Raw genomic sequence first — 21,207 nt, 5'->3', positions numbered from 1 at the left:
TTAAGTCTTAACCATATATATAGATTGTATAATCATATTAAACATATCATATCTCTTTTGGAGGATCATTAACCAATATATTGTATGCTTCTTCACTTTCTTCACTCCCTCGTATAGTCTCATATACCGACCCTCCAGTATATCCATCAATATCCTTTTCAGTTCCGGTATTTCCTTAACCGATACCAAAACCGAAATTGGTTAATGATCTCGGACGTGGGAGCTAGTGAATAAATATATATTTTGATATATTGATTAGTGTAATTCAAAAATCGTCATTACAACAGCTGTAAACCTTTTTGTTCAGATTTCAAACCTAGCATTTTGTTTTCTTAATTATAGCTTATATAATCAATTTTTAAAAATTGAATAGGGAAAGTTAGAGAGAAATTAAAATCAAATTAAATTAAGTATAGCTCCGCGTGTTATCCAATGGTTACTAAACAGATTCAAATCGGATACTAATTGTCCAACAATCATTCTTATGGTCTGATTTTACAATCGAACAAATCCAAACTGGGATGAGTCCGTTAATAATATCTTAATAACTGAACAATTTTCTATCGATTATTTATTAAATGGTTAACTGAAATGAAAAATAAATTAATAATGACATATTCTCCATATATTCTAATTCCATGACATATTCGAGAAACTAACATTCCATAAATCAAATCATCATTAATTTTCAATTATAGCATTTTGTTTTCTTAATTATAGCTTATACAATCAATTTTTTTTAAAATCCAATAGACCAAATTAGAAAAAAAATAAAATCAAATTAAATTCACTTATAGATCTCATCCCCACATCTCTCATTACTATGAACAGAGACTTGGTCGGCCATGCTATCAAGCTTTTTGATTTGCTTGTAAAGTACATGGTCGATTCATCTCTAGAATAACGATTTGAGATCGTGGTGAATTCCGAGATGAAGTGTTTGTACAAATCTCTAAACAAACTATACGCAATCCTGATTGGTGTATATTTATCACATTATGTTCATTATGTGGTACAAGATATGTATAAAAAATATTAAATACTTATAAAAAATGTTGGTACAAGCTGGTCAAAAAATGTTGGGTTTGTGTTGTTCATAAATAATCTACTTTTGTATATATAATATCAGTTTAAAATGATAAAATAATTTATATTTAGCTTGGTGGATATGTTTGTCAGTTATCATATATATATATATATATATCTATGTAAACTCACATTTGGAAAATGGTATACAAACGAACAATTATATGCCAAAAGAATTTATTATCTTAAATATTCTTTTTCTTTTGTACTCAATCTCATATTATTTTGGTCAAATCTCAGTGGAACAACTTAAAAACTCTCAAAGTTGATCAACTCTTGTACAAAAATATATATATGTAACCTCATTGTTTAATGAGAGATTAACGGATAATTAACTTACCAGTTTAGTCTTTGTATTCAGTTATATATTAAACACAATTATCAACTACAAAACTTCAACAACTAACACAAAATTTCAAATGGTATATAAAAGACTTTTCATATTGAATTATGGGTTAGCTTTAATTATTGAATCTTACCCCAACTACATCAAACCTAATAGAATCCTGAGCCACTAACTGAGTATTTACAAAAAAAAAATTGGTATAAATATAACTTCTAAATTATTTAATCATATTGTTTGAAATAATTTAATGTCACACAAGATTATGTTTAGCTTTTTTGAATCACACCATGCATAAGCTTAATGCTTTCTCTCATATTTTTCTTATAAAATGTATTAAATCATGGAATATAAATTGAAATTACAAGCAAAAAAATTTTAACATTCTCTTTAACCTTACGTTACTTTTTATGTGAACCAAACTAAAATTTAACCAAAAAATTGAATCAAACCTAATTACTTAATCAGTTCAATTCAGAACAATTCCCTCCAATTTAAACTAATCGAATTTTTGGGGTGTCTAAGCTAAAATTGATAATTCATCCACATGCATTACTACTTTTCCATTCATTTACTACTTCTGATGCCTATCCACCATTCTGGTCATGATCCTCCTCACCGTCTCAAGTAAACTGATGATGTAGAACGTGGAGGTGGATGAGTGTTAGCATTTTAGGTTGTAGAAAAGAGGTATCACAACGTTCCAACATAATGGTGGTTTTTTATTAGTCTCCAACTAAAACAATGTATTTTACAGTAAATAATGTATTACAGTCTTAAAGAATAGTCCCAAAGCCACGTAAATGCCAAAATTAAATGAGGAAAATGAGCAAGCCTAGAAATCATAAATTCTCACTTTGGTTATACTGTAGATTGTTAAATTGATCAGTCAATAGGTATGAAGGGATTGACAATATATTTAGTGCTATCAGAGACTTGATTAGTCAAACATTTTTTCTTTTAATTGAGAGACTGAAGTTGTAATGGAAACAAACAAGGACAAAATTTGTTGCCTTATTCAAGTGAAAGGCCTTTATGGAGAAGTGGATGATAAGCGCTTTCAAAAACAGTAACAACAAAGGTGACTAAAAGAGACAAAAGCCAATTCGATCAATTGAGCAATAGACTACCTAAGAAACAACAAATCATAATGTTTCAAAGATTCAGCATTTGGAAACAGTTAGCAAACTTTTCCTGGATAATTTAAGATTTATCATTTGGAGCCTACTAGCTTCACTTGAGCTGCAATTTGGTATGGAGATCCGCTGCTCTAGATAACGATTGTATCGATACTGGATAACCCTTTCCCATCTGCAAAAGCAAATTCTTTTAGGCTTAATGGATTCCAAACGTGTTTCTAGAAGGAGACATTGGGTTTGATTTACAAGCTTACCGTGCTGCATAAGTGGAATGCATTGACATAGCCAGCATATTTTGAAGCTGCAGAAGAAAAAAAAAAAGCAAAGACAGGTACTCTCTAATCAGCCAAACAATAATCTCTCTCAACAAAAGTTAACAAGTTCCGGTATGACTTACTCTTTTTCAATCCGGCTGGCTTTGCTAGCAAAAGGGCGTTCATGAAAGCACCAACATTCTCTCGTAAAGCGTCTTCAGGAAAGCTCATCTGGTTTTCAGGAAAGTGTCGTTGTAAAGAATAAAGGTAATGAAAGTCAGATAAACTCCAAGTCTTTGGCAAGAGATGTCACCTTTCCAAGTGGCACATGAAGAATAGAAGTTTTATCCATTCTAAATTTGGTATGTCCAGCTTTTGCGTCTTTGACTGCTTTCGTAACATCCTTGGTCACACTACCTTGCTACACAACAAGTATAATATTCCTTCAAATTAATTTAAGGGCAAGAGGTAAGCATACTAACTGATTCATTAGAGTAAGATGCTGAGTGAAATAATCAAACTCACTTTGGGGTTCGGCATCAAACCGTGATTGTTAAGAATCCTTGATATCTGCAAATAAGCACAAACCATATGTATGTTATGTGAGAAGATGTCGCATCCATCATGTTCCACATAATTTCATATAAGTGCTCATAACCAAGAACCTTGTAAACACGGGGCATCATTTTTGGAGTTGCAAGACATCTATCAAAGTCGATCTTGCCGCTTTCTGCAGATTGAGTTAAAAGTACAGATAAATAATCTACTATTGGAACACAGTTTTCAACAAACAAAAAGATTGTCTCGAGAAATGACATGAGTTATGACAGAGCCAAATGCATGCATGTTCAACTAGATGTCAGAAGTGAATTAACCGAGGAGGCTGAAGTAAAATGCATTGGTTCCTTACTCAAGATTTCTTCAATGAGCTCAAGACCACCAACGACATCAGCTCCTGCAGCTTTTGCATCCTCTGCATCAGCTCCCTCGGCAAAGAAAGCCACTTTCACATCCTGAACAAGGAAGATAATTTCTTGTATTATATAAGTGGCTGGTAAACAGAAATTTCCATCATGGATTAGAAAGACATTTCTTTTACCTTCTTAACAGAGTGGGGTAGAGCCAAAGTACCACGAACTATCTGCAGTTTAAACAGTGATATCAGTTAGTCTAGAAATAAAGCCAGGGAGAACAACTGTTTTTCAGATTAAATGATAAGGGTAATCAATCAAATGCTAAAGACTGAGATCTTTGATTAAGAATAGGCTAGAGAGATTTATGTATTTCCAGAGAAAAGAAAAGCAGCAAATACCAGCTCAGATCTGCCTTTTTCAATGCCCAACCTCACGTGCGCCTCAAGAGTTTCATCAAATTTAGCCTTCGCATTGGCCTGAACCATTGATCAAAACAGCATCAGAACGGAAAAATATATGAATTATAAGGAATGAACAAATTAACGAGTCCATATTCACGTTAAAGCTCGTTCTGTCCTCCCTCACTCTACGTGAAAACCAACTCAACAACAACCATTACCAGTTTACAGAATCCATAACTCTTAACAGTACCACCATTAGACAAAACTTGCATGATCTATTTACTCGTTTAAAGTTCCCTACGTAAGAACATAGCCCCCTTTTAACTAATCTACAGCTCGCACCAAAGCTTCCAAGCCTTCTATGAGACGTCCTATGTTCACATTATATAGTCAAATAATCCCAAAATGATCTAAGCATCCTTTACAATACTCATTTTAAGTCCCCTAGCTACGAAACAAGCAAAAAGATAAATCCTTTGACACAAAAAGTTTAAAGAACCCTAAATAGTGTAGCTTCCATTCTATTACAATGGCAGCTAACTTGAGAAATCAATCATGTGGGTGTAAATTGAATCCTGACCTTAATCTCTCTAATGGCCTCCATGAGATCGAAAATAGGTTTCTTTCCATGTTTCAGCTCTGGTTTAAGCAAAGTCGGCAAAGGAAGTGAAGAAGTATCCTCTTCCACAGCATTAGCTCTCAAGAACCTTCTTCTAGCTCGATTCTCTAATTCAATCCTCTTCCTCTCTCTCTCCATCTCCTCCGGAGTTCTCTCTCCTTCATCCTCGCCGGCGACTCGATCCTCAGGAAGCGGAGCCACACGCTGAGCGTAAGAAACCGGATTGATCGATTGAGAGTCTTTCACATATCTGATTTCTTCTCTTGTCCAGCTCGAACGGTTCGCTGACTCCGAGGGTTGAAGATTCTCCGCCGATTCAGCATTGGTTGGTTCGGGTTTCTGATCTTTGGGTTTGGCGGCGTACGAGACTGGCTCGATTGTGACGGGCTTTTTGCGAGATTCGTTTGGATCGGGAGAAGGGTTCGAATCGGATGGTGGAGAGGAAGAGAAGAGTCGTGGGATTTGTTGGAATGGAGACGAAAAGGGTTTGGTTAGACCTTGGCGGCGAGCTTGAGAGAGTAGAAGCTTCATAGCTGCCATTGTTTCTTCTTCTCACTTCCTTCCTTCCTTCACTCACTCGAGGTTTTTCGTGTGAAATGTGATTTTAGGGGGTTTAAGAGGATTTCTCAATCTTTAACTTAAAAGCTTTTCTATAAATGTAGCAAATCTTGAGGGACCAAAGATGTAAATAATTTGGCGATGGAATTAGAAACGCGCTTATTCACAATTCATACCCTATTCTCTTGTTTTCTCTTGAAAATGGAACTATATTTTCGTAAAGTTAACATTCGATCATATTCATGGTTTTTTTTCTTCTAATACATAGCTTTAAGAGGATTTCTCCATTTTATAACTTAAAAGCTTTAATGTTGCAAAGATTGAGGGACCAAAGATGTAAATAATTTGGCGACAGAATTAGAAACGCGCTTATTCACAATTCACATCCAATTCTCTTGTTTTCTCACGAAAATGGAACTATAGTTTTGTAAATTTAACATTCGATATTCGATCATATTCAAGGTTTTTTTCGTTCTTCTAGTTTCTAATATACAGCTTTACAAGCTAATAACAGAGGGGTTATGAGAGTGAGGTTTTTTTGAAAAAGATCAAAAATGGCTGAACTGTCCCATCAATAAGTCGAACATGTCGTCAGGAGTTAGAAGTGTCGTTCCTCCAATAACAAGATTAATGTCCGGTCTTCCGCTCTCTGACACAGCCTCTTGAGCTTCCAAAACCTTTGACAATGGAGGAAACAGTGACAGAAACAGTTATTACAAAGATAGTTAGGCCTAAGACATATGAAAGAGATTTTGTTTGTGGTGAAGAAACTAACCTCTCGACCATTGATTCCTCCAATGACAAAGACAAGAATGACACTCTGGTCTGCTAGACTCGGTTTTGCCTGCAGTAGTAATACCGACACATCAGTGTCTATCTTGTGGAGGATCGGAGAAAGATGAAAATAATAGGTAGAGAGAAAGGTCTAACAAACCTGACCAAGACCAAACCTTCCAAACCCGCTTTTTAAAAACCTTCCGACAGTAGAAGAATGGTATTCTAAACCTGGTATCTCTTGTTTGATCAACACTTTTTCTATAAGCCTGTAGAGTAGCCCTTTGTTTCCAGAAGGATCGCCAGAAAAGCTGCTTTCTGAAGCCAATAAGCCTTCTCTTAGTGGTAAATTCCTTGTTCTTAGACTCGATAACTTGTGGAGAAACCTAAATAAGCTGTCTACTCTATCACGCAAATCCAGCTTCAGCTGCATATCGTCATAGGACTCATCTGCTTTACTATTGTCAACTTCTTCCTCTTCCTCGTCACCCCATTTTCCCCATGGATCATCATCAAGAGCATCAATGTCTAATTGATCATCAGCGGGACTTTCTTTGGTTTCCTCGGACTTGAGACGATTCAATCGGCCCTCAAGCTCTTCTGTCAACCCATTCAGAAACTTGAAATTTCCAACTGATGGATTCTCGAGAACAGCATCGACAATGGCTTCTTTTAGAAAATGCTCTTCTTGCCAAGAGAAAGGCCCACCTGAGCCAGATGTAGGGAAATTTTCGCCAGCAACAATGTAACCAACAATTGTAAGGAGCAGGGCATCACGAAAAGATAGCAGCCCTCGTGATGAGGTATCTGTTTTCTCATTTTTCTTAGCTTGAAGTGCTGCAACAGCGCTTTTGTTAATCAGGTCACTAATTTGCGCAGCCAATCCCTGACTCGTATCACCAGCACTCACATTTAACATCATCTCCGCACTACTAAAAGTATCCCATTTGGCACTTTGAGAGTCATCAAGAGCAGCAGCTGTAGCTGCCGCTAAATGAATAATCCCTTTGTTTTTCAACAAAGACGACTGGCTTTGGGACAATGCTCTGATCATGGCCTGGAGCTCCGGTTTTGTAGCATAACCAGGACGAGCTCTCACGTTAACAGAGATATTTTCGCGACGCAGAGCCTCTTGAAGCCATTTCTTTACCAGTACACTTCCATCCTTTGTTTTCCTATCAATCATGGCCTCTAAGTAAGGTGTTCCTCTAAAACATTCAGTAGCGACAAGAGATCCATTTAGTAGTTCAGTCCAGTTGGTGGTAGATTTCTTGTCATATTCATTAAGCAGACCTACATTTTGTGGATCACAAGTGTATGAATCCCAGCCACGTAAAAAAGCTTCAACTCCTACAGGAAAACCAGAATCCCGAATCTTGCTTGGTTCTTCATTAAGCAGTTCCCCAAGCGGCACTTGAACATCAAGAGAAGGACGATTGATGCTTGGGACCCCCTGTTTAAGCTGTGCTTGTGAAGAAAATCTGTCCGCCCGAGGCAAAGATGAAAAGATACGATCGAAAAGTGAATCTCCGTGACAGCAGGGAGTGGTAAGATCAAGTGTGCGGTCAACAAGTAACAGGCCGGCAGATCGCTTACGACGCCCTACATCATAAAGACTTGATGACATGTCTGTCAGAATCTTTCCAACATTCTTTGATAGGTCACCAAGTGAAAATATTTCCAACTTCAATTCCATCTACAATTTTTTTAAAAGCAACAACATGGTCACAAACTTCAGAAAAGGTACAGAACAAGTTAAATTAATGACAAACAAGCGAAACAGATATCTTCTAGTGTTCTAGCTCACGTACTTCATGAATAAAAACGATTTCTCCATTGTTAATTACCTTAAGAGCCAGCTGGTAAAGAAAATGTGCGGTAAGAGTTGCACCAGGTGGAACATCATCAGTATCAGACATAGATCCAGTACTTATGGGAGGCAAACCAAAACTAAGAGAATCCTCATGTTGACGGGACAAGGAAGCTTCTGCGACTGATCCTTGGGAAGGTAAGACAAACGCTCGAGGAGTGAAAGGACAAATAATCAAGGGGAAGTGGCGCACCGAAACTACCAAACCTTCTTCACCACCTGATGAACCATCTACATTTTCGCTTATGATAGGCTCCATAGTAAGGGATTCAAGTGCAGAAGAGAAATTAGAAACCCCTTTGTCTTTAGATATTTTGTCGCTTTTCTTAGTATGTTCATTGTAATCCTGAACAAGTAAGGTTTCGTATTCATGATACGCATCTGGACCTAGAGGCGAATCAGGAATGGCTGAGTGAGATCCCTGTACAACGTTCAAATTAATAAAGTAATTAGATGATATATTTACAGTAACGCAAGAAACAAACACCTATTCTGAAGAGCCTTATAGTATATGGAAAATTATTTTGAAGAAAAGGGATCAGTAGTGCTGATAAGTCAATAGCTTAAGATTGTACGATGAGATATGCCAATAGAACTGTAACTTTTCACCAGGTAAAAGAAGAGATAAAATAAACGAATGAGACCAAAGATTAGCGTTAATGATGAGCACCTCTGAAATAGACGTGAATACTGTGCAGTGCTGAACAGCGTCATGGGTGGTTAGACACCGTAGCATGTATCGATGAGCATCATTGAGAAGCCGAGATGTCATAATCACGATTCTGTTCGCACAATCAGTCTTTGAATTCCAATCAGCCACCTAGAGCAAAATGCATCAAGAAGTCACATCATCATAGGAAATAAATCAGAAGATATCTCACTTTCTACGTAATATAATTCCCCTTTATACCAAAAGTATGGAATGGAGAAAAGCAAACAGAAACATTACAAGAAATAAAGAAGGATAACTTCAGAAAGACAATCTAAGTAGTATGCCAAAGCAATTCAAACTCGGATGCCAAATATAACAAACTGTAGTATAAGTAAAATCAAAGGAAACAGAATTCAATCTTCCCATTGAGAGTTGATAAAAAAAAGCAGAATAATGCAGCATGGATAACAATCTTCCCATTCTCTATCTAGATCCTCAATGATCAACACTATATTTTCCTTAACCAGTATGTTACACACACAAACATTTCAAGCATAACGAGCTTACCGCATCTAGAGAAGTCATGTTTTCAAGGCTGCAGACAGCTCGAGCACCTAGTTCCAAGAACAAAGGGTAAGCTCCTGCAAACTGAAAACTCTCTGTACAGCCAGCATCAATATACACTATGGCATCTTTGACTTCCTCTTCTATCTGCAAAACAAACACATTTGAAATCAAAACTGAGAATTCCAATATTACTCTTGATTAGTATATGATAAGGTAATTATAAAATTTCCCAAGAACACATAAATAGAGCAAAACAAGATCATGGAGAAATCGTAATGATTAAGGTGAAGCAGATCAAAACGGATAGCATAATGAGACGCGGAAAAAAAAAAAGTGAATTCCGATTTCTTACTTCGCGGATCGAATTGAGACAAGATATCGCGACATCGACCAAAGCCATTGCTCTCAGCTACGTTAATCGCTAATTCCCGTACGAGATATTGATACAATTGGTAGAGAATATACTGAAATCGCCAGCTAGAATCAAAAGACTACTGTGAGATGCGTTTTCTGAATCAGACTACTGGTTGAACCACCGTAGAAACACCGAATTCGCTTCGCCGGGAAATCTCACCGACGACGAGCATCGTAGCCTTAGCTTTTGATATCGTTCGTATGGTCGTATCACTTTGTTGGGCTTTTACCAATTTTTGGACTCTAAGTTAGCTTTGATAATGGGCCTATTTAGACTCACAAATAATAATTCTAAAATTTATACCATAATTATTATTATTTTTTCTCTTTAACAAATAGAAACATATCTTTGCAAATTAATGTAACACATGATTCTAAATTATTAGCAATATTCACGACCATTTATAACGTATATATTTGAATTTTCAAAAATATGGATGCAAAATTATATTGTTACGATTTGGAAATTAATAGGGAGAAAAAAGTTTAGAATTATCGTTAACTAATTGAAATAGTGGTAAACTTTCAGCAAACCCAAAAATAATAAACTAACTTATGTAATTAACTATATAAATGTAATAAGCCACACATAGTATATTCATGATATTACAGTGACATTTAAGCCTCATTTGAGACTTCATATTTTCATAAAGTTCAGTTTCTTCTCCATCTCAGTTTTGCACTTAAAACCTCTAAGACAAGTGTTGTACATCATATGTGCATCATATCATAGACAAGAAGTTGAAGTTGTCACAAGAGGAGAAGAAATTGAAGGAATTGAAGTTGTCGCCAAGAAATTGAAGAAATTGAATTTGTCACTAGAGGAGAAGAAATTGAAGTTTGTCGGTTCAAAAAGCTCACCAATTACTTTCATTTTTCTCTAAATAAGGGGAGGTTCCAGAAAACGAAAAACGCTTACAAGTAAACGAACCTGCCGGCGTTTGCGAGGTTTGCTTGAAATTGCGGTGAGGACCCCTCCTCCCGACTTTGAAGCAAAAACAGAGACGATGAAATCATTGGGGTTAAACGAGGGAGAATGAGAAGTGTCGCTTTGCTATACGCCATTATAGAGGACAAGAAATTGAAGACCTTCAAATTGAAGTTGTCGGTTCAAAGAGCTCACCAATTACTTTCTTTTTTGTCTAAATATTTCCATTTTACTTATTATTGGTTTACTTATCTCAAAGTAGTTGAAAGTAATAATAGCCCATTAATTAGTGAATTAATTGGTGAATTAATTGGCGATAGAGTTTTGCTCTTTGTTGCATTATTATTATTTATATTTGTAATATCATTATCACTCAATTAGTATGTTTAATCATTTTCCTTTGTAACATCTTTTTATAACCTGTATTAATCGAATTTGATATGAAGATGATGAAATATACTAATTGGGTGATAATGATTAAACATACTAATTTAATAGGAATTTTTGTCAAATATGTCATATTTTTTTTAAAAAAATTTCAAATGTGCCATATTGTTTTTAGTCTTTCCAAATGTGTCATATTTGACATTATGACATAAAATATTGTCCATCAAAATAAAAAAATACAAGCCACAAAAGTCTACTACAGGTTAAAATTGTAAAAAAATGTTAAAGTTATCCAACGAATGGGTTAAAACTGTCTAAAAAGATCAAAGTTGTCCACCAAACTAAGTTGTTCACCAATTGTCATCGGTATGACACATTTGGAAAGAAGAAAACGATTATGACAGATTAAAAAAAAAAAAAACATTGTTCATGGCACATTTGATAGTTTTTCAATTTAAGGTGTTGACCAGTTTACTAGTGAACACTAGCATATTCTAAGACATATATATATACACAAGATTAGTTCATAATTTCATTATTCAAAATAAATTAAAAGTGGCTCTCACGATTATATTAGCAAAATCTCAAGTGTTTTAATTTACACAATACATACAAGATACAACATTCACACAAGAAATCAAATCATGGTCGAGCCAACATGGGAAGAGCTTCTCGGTCGAGACAATTGGCAAAACCTACTGGAACCACTTGACCACTCACTTCGCCAACTCATCCTTCGAACCGGTGACTTCTGTCAAGCCACTTACGACACTTTCATCAACGACCAAAACTCTATCTATTGTGGAGCCAGCCGTTATGGCAAACCATCGTTCTTCCACAAAGTCATGCTCGACGATGCGAGACACTATGACGTTGTTTCGTTCCTCTACGCTACTGCACGTGTCAGCGACCACGAGGCCTTCTTCCTCAGCTCCATGTCTCGTGAGTCTTGGGACCGAGAGACTAATTGGATCGGTTACATCGCGGTCACGTCTGATGAACGGACGGCTGAGATTGGAAGGAGAGAGATCTATGTTGTGTTTCGTGGGACAACGAGGAATTACGAGTGGGTCAATGTGATGGGAGCAAAGTTGACTTCGGTTAAAGAACTCTTGATGGATGGTGGACACGGTCCTGAGGTTATGCTTGGATGGTTCACTATTTATACGACAGCTAACCCGAACTCACCCTTCACCAAGATGAGTGCACGTTCACAGCTTCTCACCAAGGTAGTGAAATTTTGAATTAAATTGATTGCTAGCGTTACCACCAAAACATTATATTGAACTTATTTTTACGTTTTTTTCTATTTAAATAATTTTGATTCAGTTTGTTTGATTTGGGTATAAATGCTAACTTGGTACGAATAGATAAAAGAATTGCTAGAGCTATACAAGGACGAGAAACCTAGCATAGTGTTCACCGGACACAGTCTAGGTGCAACAATTGCGACTCTCGCAGCGTTTGACATTGCGGAAAACGTTACAAGCGGCTATAGCGATGTGCCGCCAGTGACGGCTATTGTGTTTGGTTCTCCGAGAGTTGGCAACAGAGAATTCTCCGAGAGAATCAAGAGACATAACAATGTGAGGGTATTGCACGTGAAAAATGAAATTGATCTCATCACGCGGTATCCAGCAAAGATAATGGGGTACGTCAACATTGGGACCAAACTCGAAATTGATACGAGAGTTTCACCTTTTCTTAAGGAAACTCATCATCCTGGTGATTGGCATAACCTTCAGGCAAGTCATTCTATTCAATTTGCTTTATTTCAGGGTAAATTTGAATATGATCAGATTTTAAACAAAAATTTAGGTTCGTCTACGTTTGCATTTTGCAATAATTTTTAGAAATCTGAATTAGTTCTTCTTAGTTGATTTGTTTTACATTTAAACAATGCATGCAAACACAAAAAAAAGAATTAACGTTTGAATTTGAACCATCTATAGTCATATGTAAGTAGAACCGAGATTGTTAACGGTTATGGTTTGGGGTGGGATGTAGGCCATGTTACACGTAGTAGCGGGATGGAACGGGAAAAATGGGAAGTTCGAGATGAAAGTGAACCGAAACATAGCCTTGGTTAACAAATCGTGTTCACTATTGAAAGAGGAATGTTTGGTTCCTGAGTGTTGGTGGGTCGAGAAAAACAAAGGCATGCTCAAGACAGAGGATGGTGATTGGGTCATAGCCACTCCCGATGACGAAGACAAGCCTGTTGTCGAGTTTGATTAGAAACAAACAAACAAAATGTATCTTTTCGTGTGTATCTATCAATTGAGTTGGTTGGTTGAATTTTATTTTCTCTATCTGATTGAGTTGATTTCTACTCTTTTTTTTTTGTATGGTTGAGAATGATGTGGAAGATTGTTATATATACTATATGCCAATAATATTCCAACACCATGGATAACCTTTTATCACTATGGGTCACACACCCACCATCACACCACAACCACTTGTATAAAGTAAAAGAACTTAATTAAGAAAAACAATTTTGTTATATACCCAAGAGCCAAGAGTCATATTATCTCCTCAGTCCTCACTCAGACAAATTTTCTCTAATGGCTACAACAACATCGTGGGAAGAGCTCCTAGGCTCAAAAAATTGGGACACTCTCTTAGACCCGTTAGACCAATCACTTCGTGAACTCATCTTACGTTGCGGAGACTTTTGTCAAGCCACCTACGATGCCTTCGTCAACGACCAAAACTCCAAGTACTGTGGAGCCAGCCGCTACGGCAAATCGTCTTTCTTCGAGAAGGTCATGCTCGAATCTCCTTCTGACTATGAGGTTACAAGCTTCCTCTACGCCACAGCTCGCGTTGCTCTCCCCCAAGGTTTGCTTCTCGGCTCACAATCACGAGATGCTTGGGACCGTGAGTCTAACTGGTTTGGCTACATTGCTGTCACATCTGATGAACGGACTAAGGCTCTAGGACGCCGTGAGATCTATGTAGCTTTGAGGGGAACGAGTAGGAACTACGAGTGGGTCAATGTTTTGGGGGCTAGGTCCACTTCAGCTGACCCATTGCTGCGCGGACCGGAGAAGGATGACTCTGCTGTAGTCGAAGGTACGACTTTTGATAGTGACAGTGAAGACGAAGAAGGGTGCAAGGTGATGCTCGGGTGGCTCACAATCTATACTTCTAATCAACCCGAATCGAAATTCACCAAGCTGAGTCTACGGTCACAGTTGCTAGCTAGCATCAAAGAGCTTCTACTGAAGTATAAGGACGAGAAACCGAGCATTGTGTTGACTGGACATAGCTTGGGAGCTACAGAGGCTGTTCTAGCCGCCTATGATATAGCCGAAAACGCTTCCAAAGATGATGTTCCGGTCACTGCTATTGTCTTTGGGTGTCCACAAGTTGGAAACAAGGAGTTCAGAGACGAAGCAATGCGTCACAAAAACTTGAAGATCCTACATGTAAGGAACACGATTGATCTCTTAACTAGATATCCAGGGGGGCTTTTAGGGTATGTGGACATGGGAATCAACTTTGTGATCGATACAAAGAAGTCACCGTTCCTAAAAAATTCAAGGAATCCGGGGGATTGGCATAACCTTCAGGTAAGAATAGAACGTTAACATATATATTGTCAATCTCGACTACAACGATACAGAGTAGAAACTTTAACATATACATATATTTTCCATATATGTGCAGGCGATGCTACATGTTGTAGCTGGATGGAATGGGAAGAAAGGAGAGTTTAAACTGATGGTGAAGAGAAGTATTGCTTTAGTAAACAAGTCATGCGAGTTCTTAAAAGATGAGTGTTTAGTGCCAGGATCTTGGTGGGTGGAGAAGAACAAAGGACTGATCAGAAACGAAGATGGTGAATGGATTATTGCTCCAGTTGAAGAAGAACCTGTACCTGAATTCTAATATTGGGTTCTGTACTTTATTTGTTTATAAGTTCATGTTAAATCAACAATAAGCAGTTCAATTGTGTGATGAAAAGACCTTCCAAGTTATTTCTATAGATATGAGTTTATGAGACGAGTGATTCCATCAACCAAAGAAACATTCAAACGGTTTTGCTTTCTTACATCAGAAAAGATTCATCTTCGCAGAGTTACGGTATTAGATCAAAGCATTGATTCTTGTTACTTACTACATCATTTAGGACTTGTTCACTTCTTTCCACGAAGCTTAGCTCCAAGTGCTCTCTCCAGCTTAGAAAGGATTTGCTGGTTCGGGATTGCTTTGCCAGACTCATACTCTTGAATCACTTGTGGCTTCTCATTGATGATCTACACAAAAAGAAACAAACAAGAGTTTAATTTTTGTCATGAACCGAGTTACATACAAGGGGTAATAGCAAGTAACACAGAGAGAGAGATGAATAAAATACCTGAGCAAGTTGGGACTGGGTTAGCTTCTTATCTGTTCGGGCTTGCATAATGGCTTTCTTTAGCTCAGTGGGCACACGTTCATCTGGATTCACAGTTGCATAAATCAATACATAAAAGGTTCCTCATAGCTAAAACTATCCAAGACTAAGGTGATACAGCAGAATGAAACAAATCTCTGTGATTCCAGCTCATTTCAGGACAAACATAATCACCCTCATTTTCTCAGATTACAGAGCCTAAGACTACCATTATCTAGCCACTAGGGAAATCAATTCACCAAAAGTAAAGCAAATGAATAGCCATTAGGAAAATCAATTCACCATAAGTAAAGCAAATGATTAGAGAGCTAAGACTTACGAGTAAGGTTCTCAGTGTCATCATCAAGCCTTTTGGTGTTGAGAGATGTGCCGCTTGATGCAGCCTTGTTGGTTCCAGCATTGACTAATCACACACAAAACCAAATGTTAGATGGAAGCCATAACTAGAAATTTCACATAGAAACAACAAAAAAGACTCAAGAAGCAAAATCAAACCAGTAGAGGTAGTTAAGCTATCGAACTAATAGGAACAACAATCAAATCAGCAATACAAAGACATCGGAAAATTCAATTGAAAATCACAATAACCCCAAGGCGTTGATGGCTAGTTACATCTATTGAAGCTTAATCAAGAACAAAACCGCAACTCAAAGGCTCCAATAACAAAATTAAGGAAATATTCCAGAGAGAGACCTACGCAAGCTCTAAGATAACATCAAAACCAGAACTAAGACAATGAATCAACCAGGGGGGAAAGAAAATAAAGAAGAATCGAACATTTTCTGACGGTCTCGATATCGGCGCCGGATCGACGAGCGGCGTTAACAGTTTTCTCGTCACGCTTGGCGGCGGAGTTAGGGGCTTTCTTACGGATAACGACGGGCTCCCAATCCTGAGTCATAGGTCCAACTCCTGCCATGGCTTCGTTCTCAAAAATTTGCTGCAACCGCCTTTTTTTTTTTTTTTTTTGACAAATTCTAGGGTTTCTTTCTCTCTCTCTCTCTCTCTCTGTGTAGATGAACAGATTATTTAACAAACAAAAAAAAAAGTTGGGTGAATAAAATAGAAAAGCCGTGCGTGAGCTTCACGCTACTTTTTATTATTATTTTTTTTTTTCTCGGATGATTGATTTAACAAAATTACATAACAAGACCTTTTCAATGTACCAACTTTTTTATATAAAAGACTTCTCAAAGAAAAAGACACTATCAAATTATTATTATTTTTTTCTAACTTTTATAACCAATGAAAACTATATGTTATTTTGTTATTTTCAAGCATAACTTCCAAATTATTTACTCAAAAAGATACATAAGATAACTTACCATCTTTTGTACTATATTCATAACTAATTCTCATGTATACAAAACCAAATATTCATAACTTAACCAAAAAAATTTCACTAGCAAAAAATTCAAAATTCAATTATTTTTATTATGTATTAGAATTTGATCAAATGAATAAAAATTATTCAACTAGAATAATCATAAACCACATGAATTGTGTGTAGTTTGGTTTGTAGTTTAGTGTAGAAGGGGGTAATCTAGTAAATTTAGTAGTTGGGGGTTCCTAGTTGGTGAAGAAAAATTTCTCTGGGCACATATGGCAACACAATTAAGAATATTGGATCCTCTTTTTATTTTTATTATATTTTTTTTTACTCTTTTACTTCAAAGTTCAAACAAAAAAATAAACGGACAAAGCAAAAAAAAAATCATTACTCTGACCTCTCTCTCTCTCTCTCTCTCAGCTCTCTCTTCTTCATCGTATTCAACTTGTACCGAGATTGATTCTCTTTCTTCCGGATCTTACGCAACCACTCTCACCTCAGGTTTCTTCTTTTGTTTCTTATGGCTCCCTGTTTTTAGTTCTTGACACGCATCTGTTGTTTTTTCAATGATGGTTGTTTCAGAAATCGAATCTCCGATTATTACATCATGTCTTCTGAGATTCTCCTAATTACATACTCCAATTCGATTATATCCTGTTTCCAAACCTAAATGTTGAGTCTTTCACTGTCGTTTGTTCTGAAACTTTTTATAATCTTCTGTGATTGAGTTATAATGGTGGTTTTGTGATCCAATGCTTATGTTTGATTTGAACCCCATGTGCACGATGCTCATCTTAGTCGCAGTTTCCTACTAAAGCTATCTTTTTTTTATTGAGATACCTTTGAGAATTATATATCAATCCTTTTTTTTTCTTTCTTTGCTTTGTTGTTTCAGGGGAAAACATGTTTGTATGTTGTAGACTTGAAGAAGAAGAATATGGTTATCTTTCATGAAGTTTTAGTATCATCCATTAGTTGTGTTTAGAATTACTGGGAACTGCTCTTTTTCTCTGTTGTCATTGAGAAGTTTGGAGCCCCTTTTTCCACAAAGGGGGAAGTAGGTGGTTAGCTTGAGAATTTTGGAATTTGGTAACAGATCATGCCTTACTTTGCTCAGAGGCTTTACAATACTTGCAAGTCCTCGTTCTCTTCAGACGGACCAATATCAGACGAGGCTCTGGAGAAGGTTCGCAATGTCTTGGGTATGATTATATATATATATATATATGCACTTATCGTAACTCTTTGTCCAGTGTTTTTTTTCAGTTTCTAGCATTTGTTATTTAGCTCATCATTGTCATCCTTTTGAGTGCTTGTGACAATGACTTGTTTATGAATTGTGTGGCCCCACGACATGTGAATTAGTATATCTGATCATTCTGCAATTACCTTATCTGAGTGTAGTAGTTAAGGTGTTGGTGGCAGTAATTATATATTTATGTCTCACTTTAGTCTTAAACACTGTGGTCCCCTGTTGCACTTATAGCCTTATTTGTAATCTATGTTTCAGAGAAAATCAAGCCATCTGATGTTGGCATCGAGCAGGAAGCTCAATTGGCACGGACCAGGTCTGGTCCTCTCAATGGAAGTCTTCAGTCTCCCCCAGCAATAAAGTATCTTCATTTGCATGAGTGTGACAGTTTCTCTGTAAGCATACTGATTTGAATGCTCTATGGCTGATTAGTATCAAAAAGTTAGCTATTAAGGATTACTAATGGCTACTACAAGATAGTCAAATGTGGGGTTGAAAGGGTGCATCTTATGTGATCTAGTTTAAGATGACTTAGATAGAACATTGCATAAGAGTCCCAATCTAATTTCCTAGGTTTGTATAGGAATGCTTCTGCTTGGAATAATATGCCAGAAACCGAACTTTCAGTAGAGCAACAAGGTTCAAATGCTCTGTAGCGTGAGATGATTTTAATATTCTCCTTTTCCGCATATTCGAAGTTAGGGGAATAGGGGGGCATCCAAACATGGTTTTTGAGAGAACCTCAGGAATCCATCATTCAAGCCATGAGCCTGAAGTCTGCAAAAAAGCCTATGACAAATGATCTAGAAAGTATGAGTAAACACAGTTTGAGTCAATTCTGAGTCTGTCTCTAGTTAAAGGTTCTATCTTTCTTGTACCACCCACCAATGATGTCTCTCAGCTGGTTCGTTTTGTCTATGTTGTCAAAACAGATAGGAATTTTCTGCATGCCACCTTCCTCTATGATACCTCTTCATAACCATCCAGGAATGACCGTGCTAAGCAAGCTCGTTTATGGTTCAATGCATGTGAAGTCATATGATTGGTTAGAGCCTGAACTGACTGAGCCAGATGATCAATCACAAGGTAAATGTTGTCTTTCCCTTACTCTCTCATTTTTAAACCAATCACTCTTCTGGTCTAATTGTAAAACTCTTTTGTGTCATAAGCAGCAAGACCCGCTAAACTGGTGAAGGATAAAGAGATGACGGCTCCAACCCCAGCAACAACATTATATCCGAAAAGTGGTGGCAACATTCATTGTTTCAAAGCCATCACGCATTGTGCTATTCTTGACATCTTATCTCCACCTTACTCTTCAGAACATGATAGGCATTGCACTTACTTCCGGAAATCCAGAAGAGAAGACTTACCAGGTAACACAACTCTGAAACACAAGATTAGAAAATGCTTATAATAAGGGGTACTCAATCCAAATGAACCCCAAAAACTCAAATCGCCAAACCGGAATTAGAATATCTGATTGATTCTATGACTTGGTGGGATTGTGATACGGAGCAGGTGAGATAGAAGTGGATGGGGAAGTTGTGACAGACGTGACTTGGCTCGAGGAATTTCAACCACCTGATGACTTTGTGATAAGACGAGTTCCATACAGAGGTCCTGTTATTAGAACTTGATTGATATAACAACTCTCTCTTTACTTCTTCACATAAATTTGGGCGGGTTTGGATTTTTATTTTTTAAATATTCCTTTTTGGGAAATAATCTGAAAATTTGGGGTCTTCTTTTTATATTGCAAAGGACGGGATTGTACATACCAATTTGTGATACGGTGTCTCAGTTTCACTATATTGCAAAATATTTCTCATGGTTTTTTTTTTTTGTCTTCGGTAATAGACTTCTCTAATGGCATCTTTAATCTTTTACAAAATCCCTCGAAAGAACGAATAGGGTCACGGTCACACCCAGTTTTGTAGGTTGTGCATTTGATAACGAAGTTGTGACTGATTTGGATATCGGAATAAAGTTCACTGGGGTGTGATTTGACTGTGTTAAAAAGTATAGTGAATAAAGCGCGTCTTTGGCTTTTTTTCTAGGGACCTTTTCTAATAAGCCCCACAAAGCAAAATAGACCCAAGAGGCCAAGAATAATCAAATACTGCCTCCACCGTTAGACTGTGTTCCATTCCATCACGCTCTATCGTTTCACTAAAATTTTGTCATTAGATAATTTAGCTTGGTGAACAAAAGAAAGAAGATAATTAAACTTTCCACTTGTTCCCTTAGGGTTCTCGTGTAAAAAAACTGAACTATCAATTTCGGAGATGATGAGCATGATGTTAAAACAACCAAACTAACTCATATAGAGTCTAGAAGTCGACTGGTTGAAGCCTGTGGTTGAAAGACTACTGTTCAAATCTTTGCATTGCGATTTTCATCATGATTCGTTACTTCAGATATCTTAAATGTTATGAATTTTTTTTTTCTTTTTACTATTCTTGGGAGTATAGTCTTGATGTGAAACATGTTAACAACTTTGAAGAGAAACGGCGTGTTAACAATCCTACGTTAATTTGTACTCTACAATGTGTTTTTCATTTTATCTCCAGATAAATATATAAAAAAAGATACGTAGGCATGTGATGGAGGAAGAATTCGAAGACGGTGCCTTATTTTGCGGCGATTCTTTAGGGCAACATGCAGAATTTTTTAGCTTCTTCTTGCATGCATTACTATATAGATAAAATATATATCATCAACTGGACTGGATCAACGTCCTTTTCTATTCAAATTTTAAAATATAGTATATAGGTATAGATCTCGCTGCTTTGCGCATGTTAAACGTACAAATTTACGTGGCAACATTTTAAAACAAAACAGTAAGACCGTTTTAGTTACGAATATGTGAAAATCAAAAATTAATCAATTAACTAACATATACTGTTGTAGAAAAGTTGATTAACTTTGTATTAAAATTGTTGAATGGTGTAAATGTGTTCTTTTCAGTTTTTTAAAAAAGTAATTAAGATTACCTCAATTCGGTTACCACCAAAGACATGATTCTTAGTGATAGACTGTTAAACTGATCATCATCATCATGTTGAGTCATTACCACTTTGTTGACCGGTATTGGTAATGGTTTAGTTGTTTTTTTATAAAAGGTTCTACCGGTGTAATTGCTGAAATGGAAAAAAGGAATTTTCTTGGAAAGAACTCGACAAAAGATTCTCTTAACCAAATAAACTCAATCTCGATGAAAGGAATTAATAGTACAAATATTATATTATAAAAAGAAAACAATTTGAATATACAGTATATGTATATACTCCACAAAAGAGAGCATGGGAAAG

The 21,207-nt window shown here is 36.7% G+C and overlaps 6 protein-coding genes across 7 annotated transcripts; 3 read left to right on the top strand and 3 right to left on the bottom strand.

Annotated features, from left to right (window-relative positions):
* Positions 1 to 2,427: 2,427 nt before the first annotated feature.
* LOC104782782 (uncharacterized) lies at positions 2,428 to 5,384 on the bottom strand. The gene is made up of 10 exons (XM_010507807.3): positions 4,718 to 5,384; positions 4,135 to 4,212; positions 3,922 to 3,963; positions 3,733 to 3,835; positions 3,488 to 3,552; positions 3,348 to 3,392; positions 3,136 to 3,243; positions 2,966 to 3,053; positions 2,823 to 2,869; positions 2,428 to 2,740 (listed from the first exon to the last, which is right to left on the bottom strand). The coding sequence occupies exons 1-10, from the start codon at positions 5,294 to 5,296 to the stop codon at positions 2,663 to 2,665; spliced, it is 1,233 nt and encodes a 410-aa protein (XP_010506109.1). The 5' UTR covers positions 5,297 to 5,384; the 3' UTR covers positions 2,428 to 2,662.
* Positions 5,385 to 5,737: 353 nt separating this feature from the next.
* Positions 5,738 to 10,712, bottom strand: LOC104784374 (sec1 family domain-containing protein MIP3). Its single transcript, XM_087511098.1, has 7 exons — positions 9,530 to 10,712; positions 9,178 to 9,321; positions 8,629 to 8,778; positions 7,936 to 8,379; positions 6,249 to 7,784; positions 6,090 to 6,158; positions 5,738 to 5,991 (listed from the first exon to the last, which is right to left on the bottom strand). The coding sequence occupies exons 1-7, from the start codon at positions 9,575 to 9,577 to the stop codon at positions 5,863 to 5,865; spliced, it is 2,520 nt and encodes an 839-aa protein (XP_087367224.1). The 5' UTR covers positions 9,578 to 10,712; the 3' UTR covers positions 5,738 to 5,862.
* A 731-nt stretch (positions 10,713 to 11,443) lies between these two features.
* LOC104784373 (phospholipase A1-IIdelta-like) lies at positions 11,444 to 13,296 on the top strand. Its single transcript, XM_010509406.3, has 3 exons — positions 11,444 to 12,135; positions 12,277 to 12,651; positions 12,914 to 13,296. The coding sequence occupies exons 1-3, from the start codon at positions 11,551 to 11,553 to the stop codon at positions 13,142 to 13,144; spliced, it is 1,191 nt and encodes a 396-aa protein (XP_010507708.2). The 5' UTR covers positions 11,444 to 11,550; the 3' UTR covers positions 13,145 to 13,296.
* Positions 13,297 to 13,311: 15 nt separating this feature from the next.
* Positions 13,312 to 14,917, top strand: LOC104782779 (phospholipase A1-IIdelta-like). The gene is made up of 2 exons (XM_010507803.2): positions 13,312 to 14,484; positions 14,582 to 14,917. The coding sequence occupies exons 1-2, from the start codon at positions 13,474 to 13,476 to the stop codon at positions 14,801 to 14,803; spliced, it is 1,233 nt and encodes a 410-aa protein (XP_010506105.2). The 5' UTR covers positions 13,312 to 13,473; the 3' UTR covers positions 14,804 to 14,917.
* Positions 14,865 to 16,462, bottom strand: LOC104782780 (multiprotein-bridging factor 1a). Its single transcript, XM_087511862.1, has 4 exons — positions 16,089 to 16,462; positions 15,631 to 15,714; positions 15,273 to 15,355; positions 14,865 to 15,171 (listed from the first exon to the last, which is right to left on the bottom strand). Exons 1-4 carry the CDS (start codon positions 16,228 to 16,230, stop codon positions 15,052 to 15,054), a joined length of 429 nt encoding a protein of 142 aa, XP_087367988.1. The 5' UTR covers positions 16,231 to 16,462; the 3' UTR covers positions 14,865 to 15,051.
* Positions 16,463 to 16,913: 451 nt separating this feature from the next.
* On the top strand, positions 16,914 to 19,729 carry LOC104782776 (plant cysteine oxidase 4-like). 2 transcript variants are annotated; one of them, XM_087511097.1, is made up of 7 exons: positions 16,984 to 17,142; positions 17,537 to 17,843; positions 18,152 to 18,288; positions 18,592 to 18,703; positions 18,826 to 18,979; positions 19,066 to 19,269; positions 19,415 to 19,729. In XM_087511097.1, exons 5-7 carry the CDS (start codon positions 18,841 to 18,843, stop codon positions 19,531 to 19,533), a joined length of 462 nt encoding a protein of 153 aa, XP_087367223.1. In that variant the 5' UTR covers positions 16,984 to 17,142; positions 17,537 to 17,843; positions 18,152 to 18,288; positions 18,592 to 18,703; positions 18,826 to 18,840; the 3' UTR covers positions 19,534 to 19,729. The 2 variants fall into 2 exon arrangements, with proteins under 2 accessions (XP_010506103.1, XP_087367223.1); XM_010507801.3 differs by lacking the exon at positions 18,592 to 18,703 and having other exon boundaries at positions 16,914 to 17,142.
* Positions 19,730 to 21,207: the final 1,478 nt, after the last annotated feature.

This window comes from Camelina sativa, chromosome 4 (assembly GCF_030686135.1).
Source record: "Camelina sativa cultivar CO46 ecotype springtype chromosome 4, ASM3068613v1".
Lineage (NCBI taxonomy): Eukaryota > Viridiplantae > Streptophyta > Magnoliopsida > Brassicales > Brassicaceae > Camelina > Camelina sativa.
This window is presented reverse-complemented; position numbering and strand designations above follow the sequence as displayed.

Bases quoted from the DNA above. Each gene is read 5' to 3' on its own strand.
- LOC104784374 (XM_087511098.1), bottom strand. From the start codon at position 9,577: ATGGCTTTGGTCGATGTCGCGATATCTTGTCTCAATTCGATCCGCGAA. The intron at 6,159-6,248 runs GTTTGTTAGACC...TTACTACTGCAG, and splicing joins GAAGGTTTGGTCTTGGTCAG to GCAAAACCGAGTCTAGCAGA. The intron at 5,992-6,089 runs GTTAGTTTCTTC...CCATTGTCAAAG, and splicing joins GAGGAATCAATGGTCGAGAG to GTTTTGGAAGCTCAAGAGGC.
- LOC104782776 (XM_010507801.3), top strand. From the start codon at position 17,741: ATGCCTTACTTTGCTCAGAGGCTTTACAATACTTGCAAGTCCTCGTTC. The intron at 18,289-18,825 runs GTAAGCATACTG...TTGTCAAAACAG, and splicing joins ATGAGTGTGACAGTTTCTCT to ATAGGAATTTTCTGCATGCC. The intron at 18,980-19,065 runs GTAAATGTTGTC...TGTCATAAGCAG, and splicing joins GCCAGATGATCAATCACAAG to CAAGACCCGCTAAACTGGTG.
- LOC104784373 (XM_010509406.3), top strand. From the start codon at position 11,551: ATGGTCGAGCCAACATGGGAAGAGCTTCTCGGTCGAGACAATTGGCAA. The intron at 12,136-12,276 runs GTAGTGAAATTT...TGGTACGAATAG, and splicing joins GTTCACAGCTTCTCACCAAG to ATAAAAGAATTGCTAGAGCT. The intron at 12,652-12,913 runs GCAAGTCATTCT...GGTGGGATGTAG, and splicing joins GTGATTGGCATAACCTTCAG to GCCATGTTACACGTAGTAGC.
- LOC104782782 (XM_010507807.3), bottom strand. From the start codon at position 5,296: ATGGCAGCTATGAAGCTTCTACTCTCTCAAGCTCGCCGCCAAGGTCTA. The intron at 3,244-3,347 runs GTGAGTTTGATT...CTTGTTGTGTAG, and splicing joins GTTTGATGCCGAACCCCAAA to CAAGGTAGTGTGACCAAGGA. The intron at 3,054-3,135 runs GTGACATCTCTT...CCTGAAAACCAG, and splicing joins TTCATGTGCCACTTGGAAAG to ATGAGCTTTCCTGAAGACGC.
- LOC104782780 (XM_087511862.1), bottom strand. From the start codon at position 16,230: ATGGCAGGAGTTGGACCTATGACTCAGGATTGGGAGCCCGTCGTTATC. The intron at 15,715-16,088 runs GTTCGATTCTTC...GTGTGTGATTAG, and splicing joins TATCGAGACCGTCAGAAAAT to TCAATGCTGGAACCAACAAG. The intron at 15,356-15,630 runs GTAAGTCTTAGC...CTGTGAATCCAG, and splicing joins TGACACTGAGAACCTTACTC to ATGAACGTGTGCCCACTGAG.
- LOC104782779 (XM_010507803.2), top strand. From the start codon at position 13,474: ATGGCTACAACAACATCGTGGGAAGAGCTCCTAGGCTCAAAAAATTGG. The intron at 14,485-14,581 runs GTAAGAATAGAA...ATATATGTGCAG, and splicing joins GGGATTGGCATAACCTTCAG to GCGATGCTACATGTTGTAGC.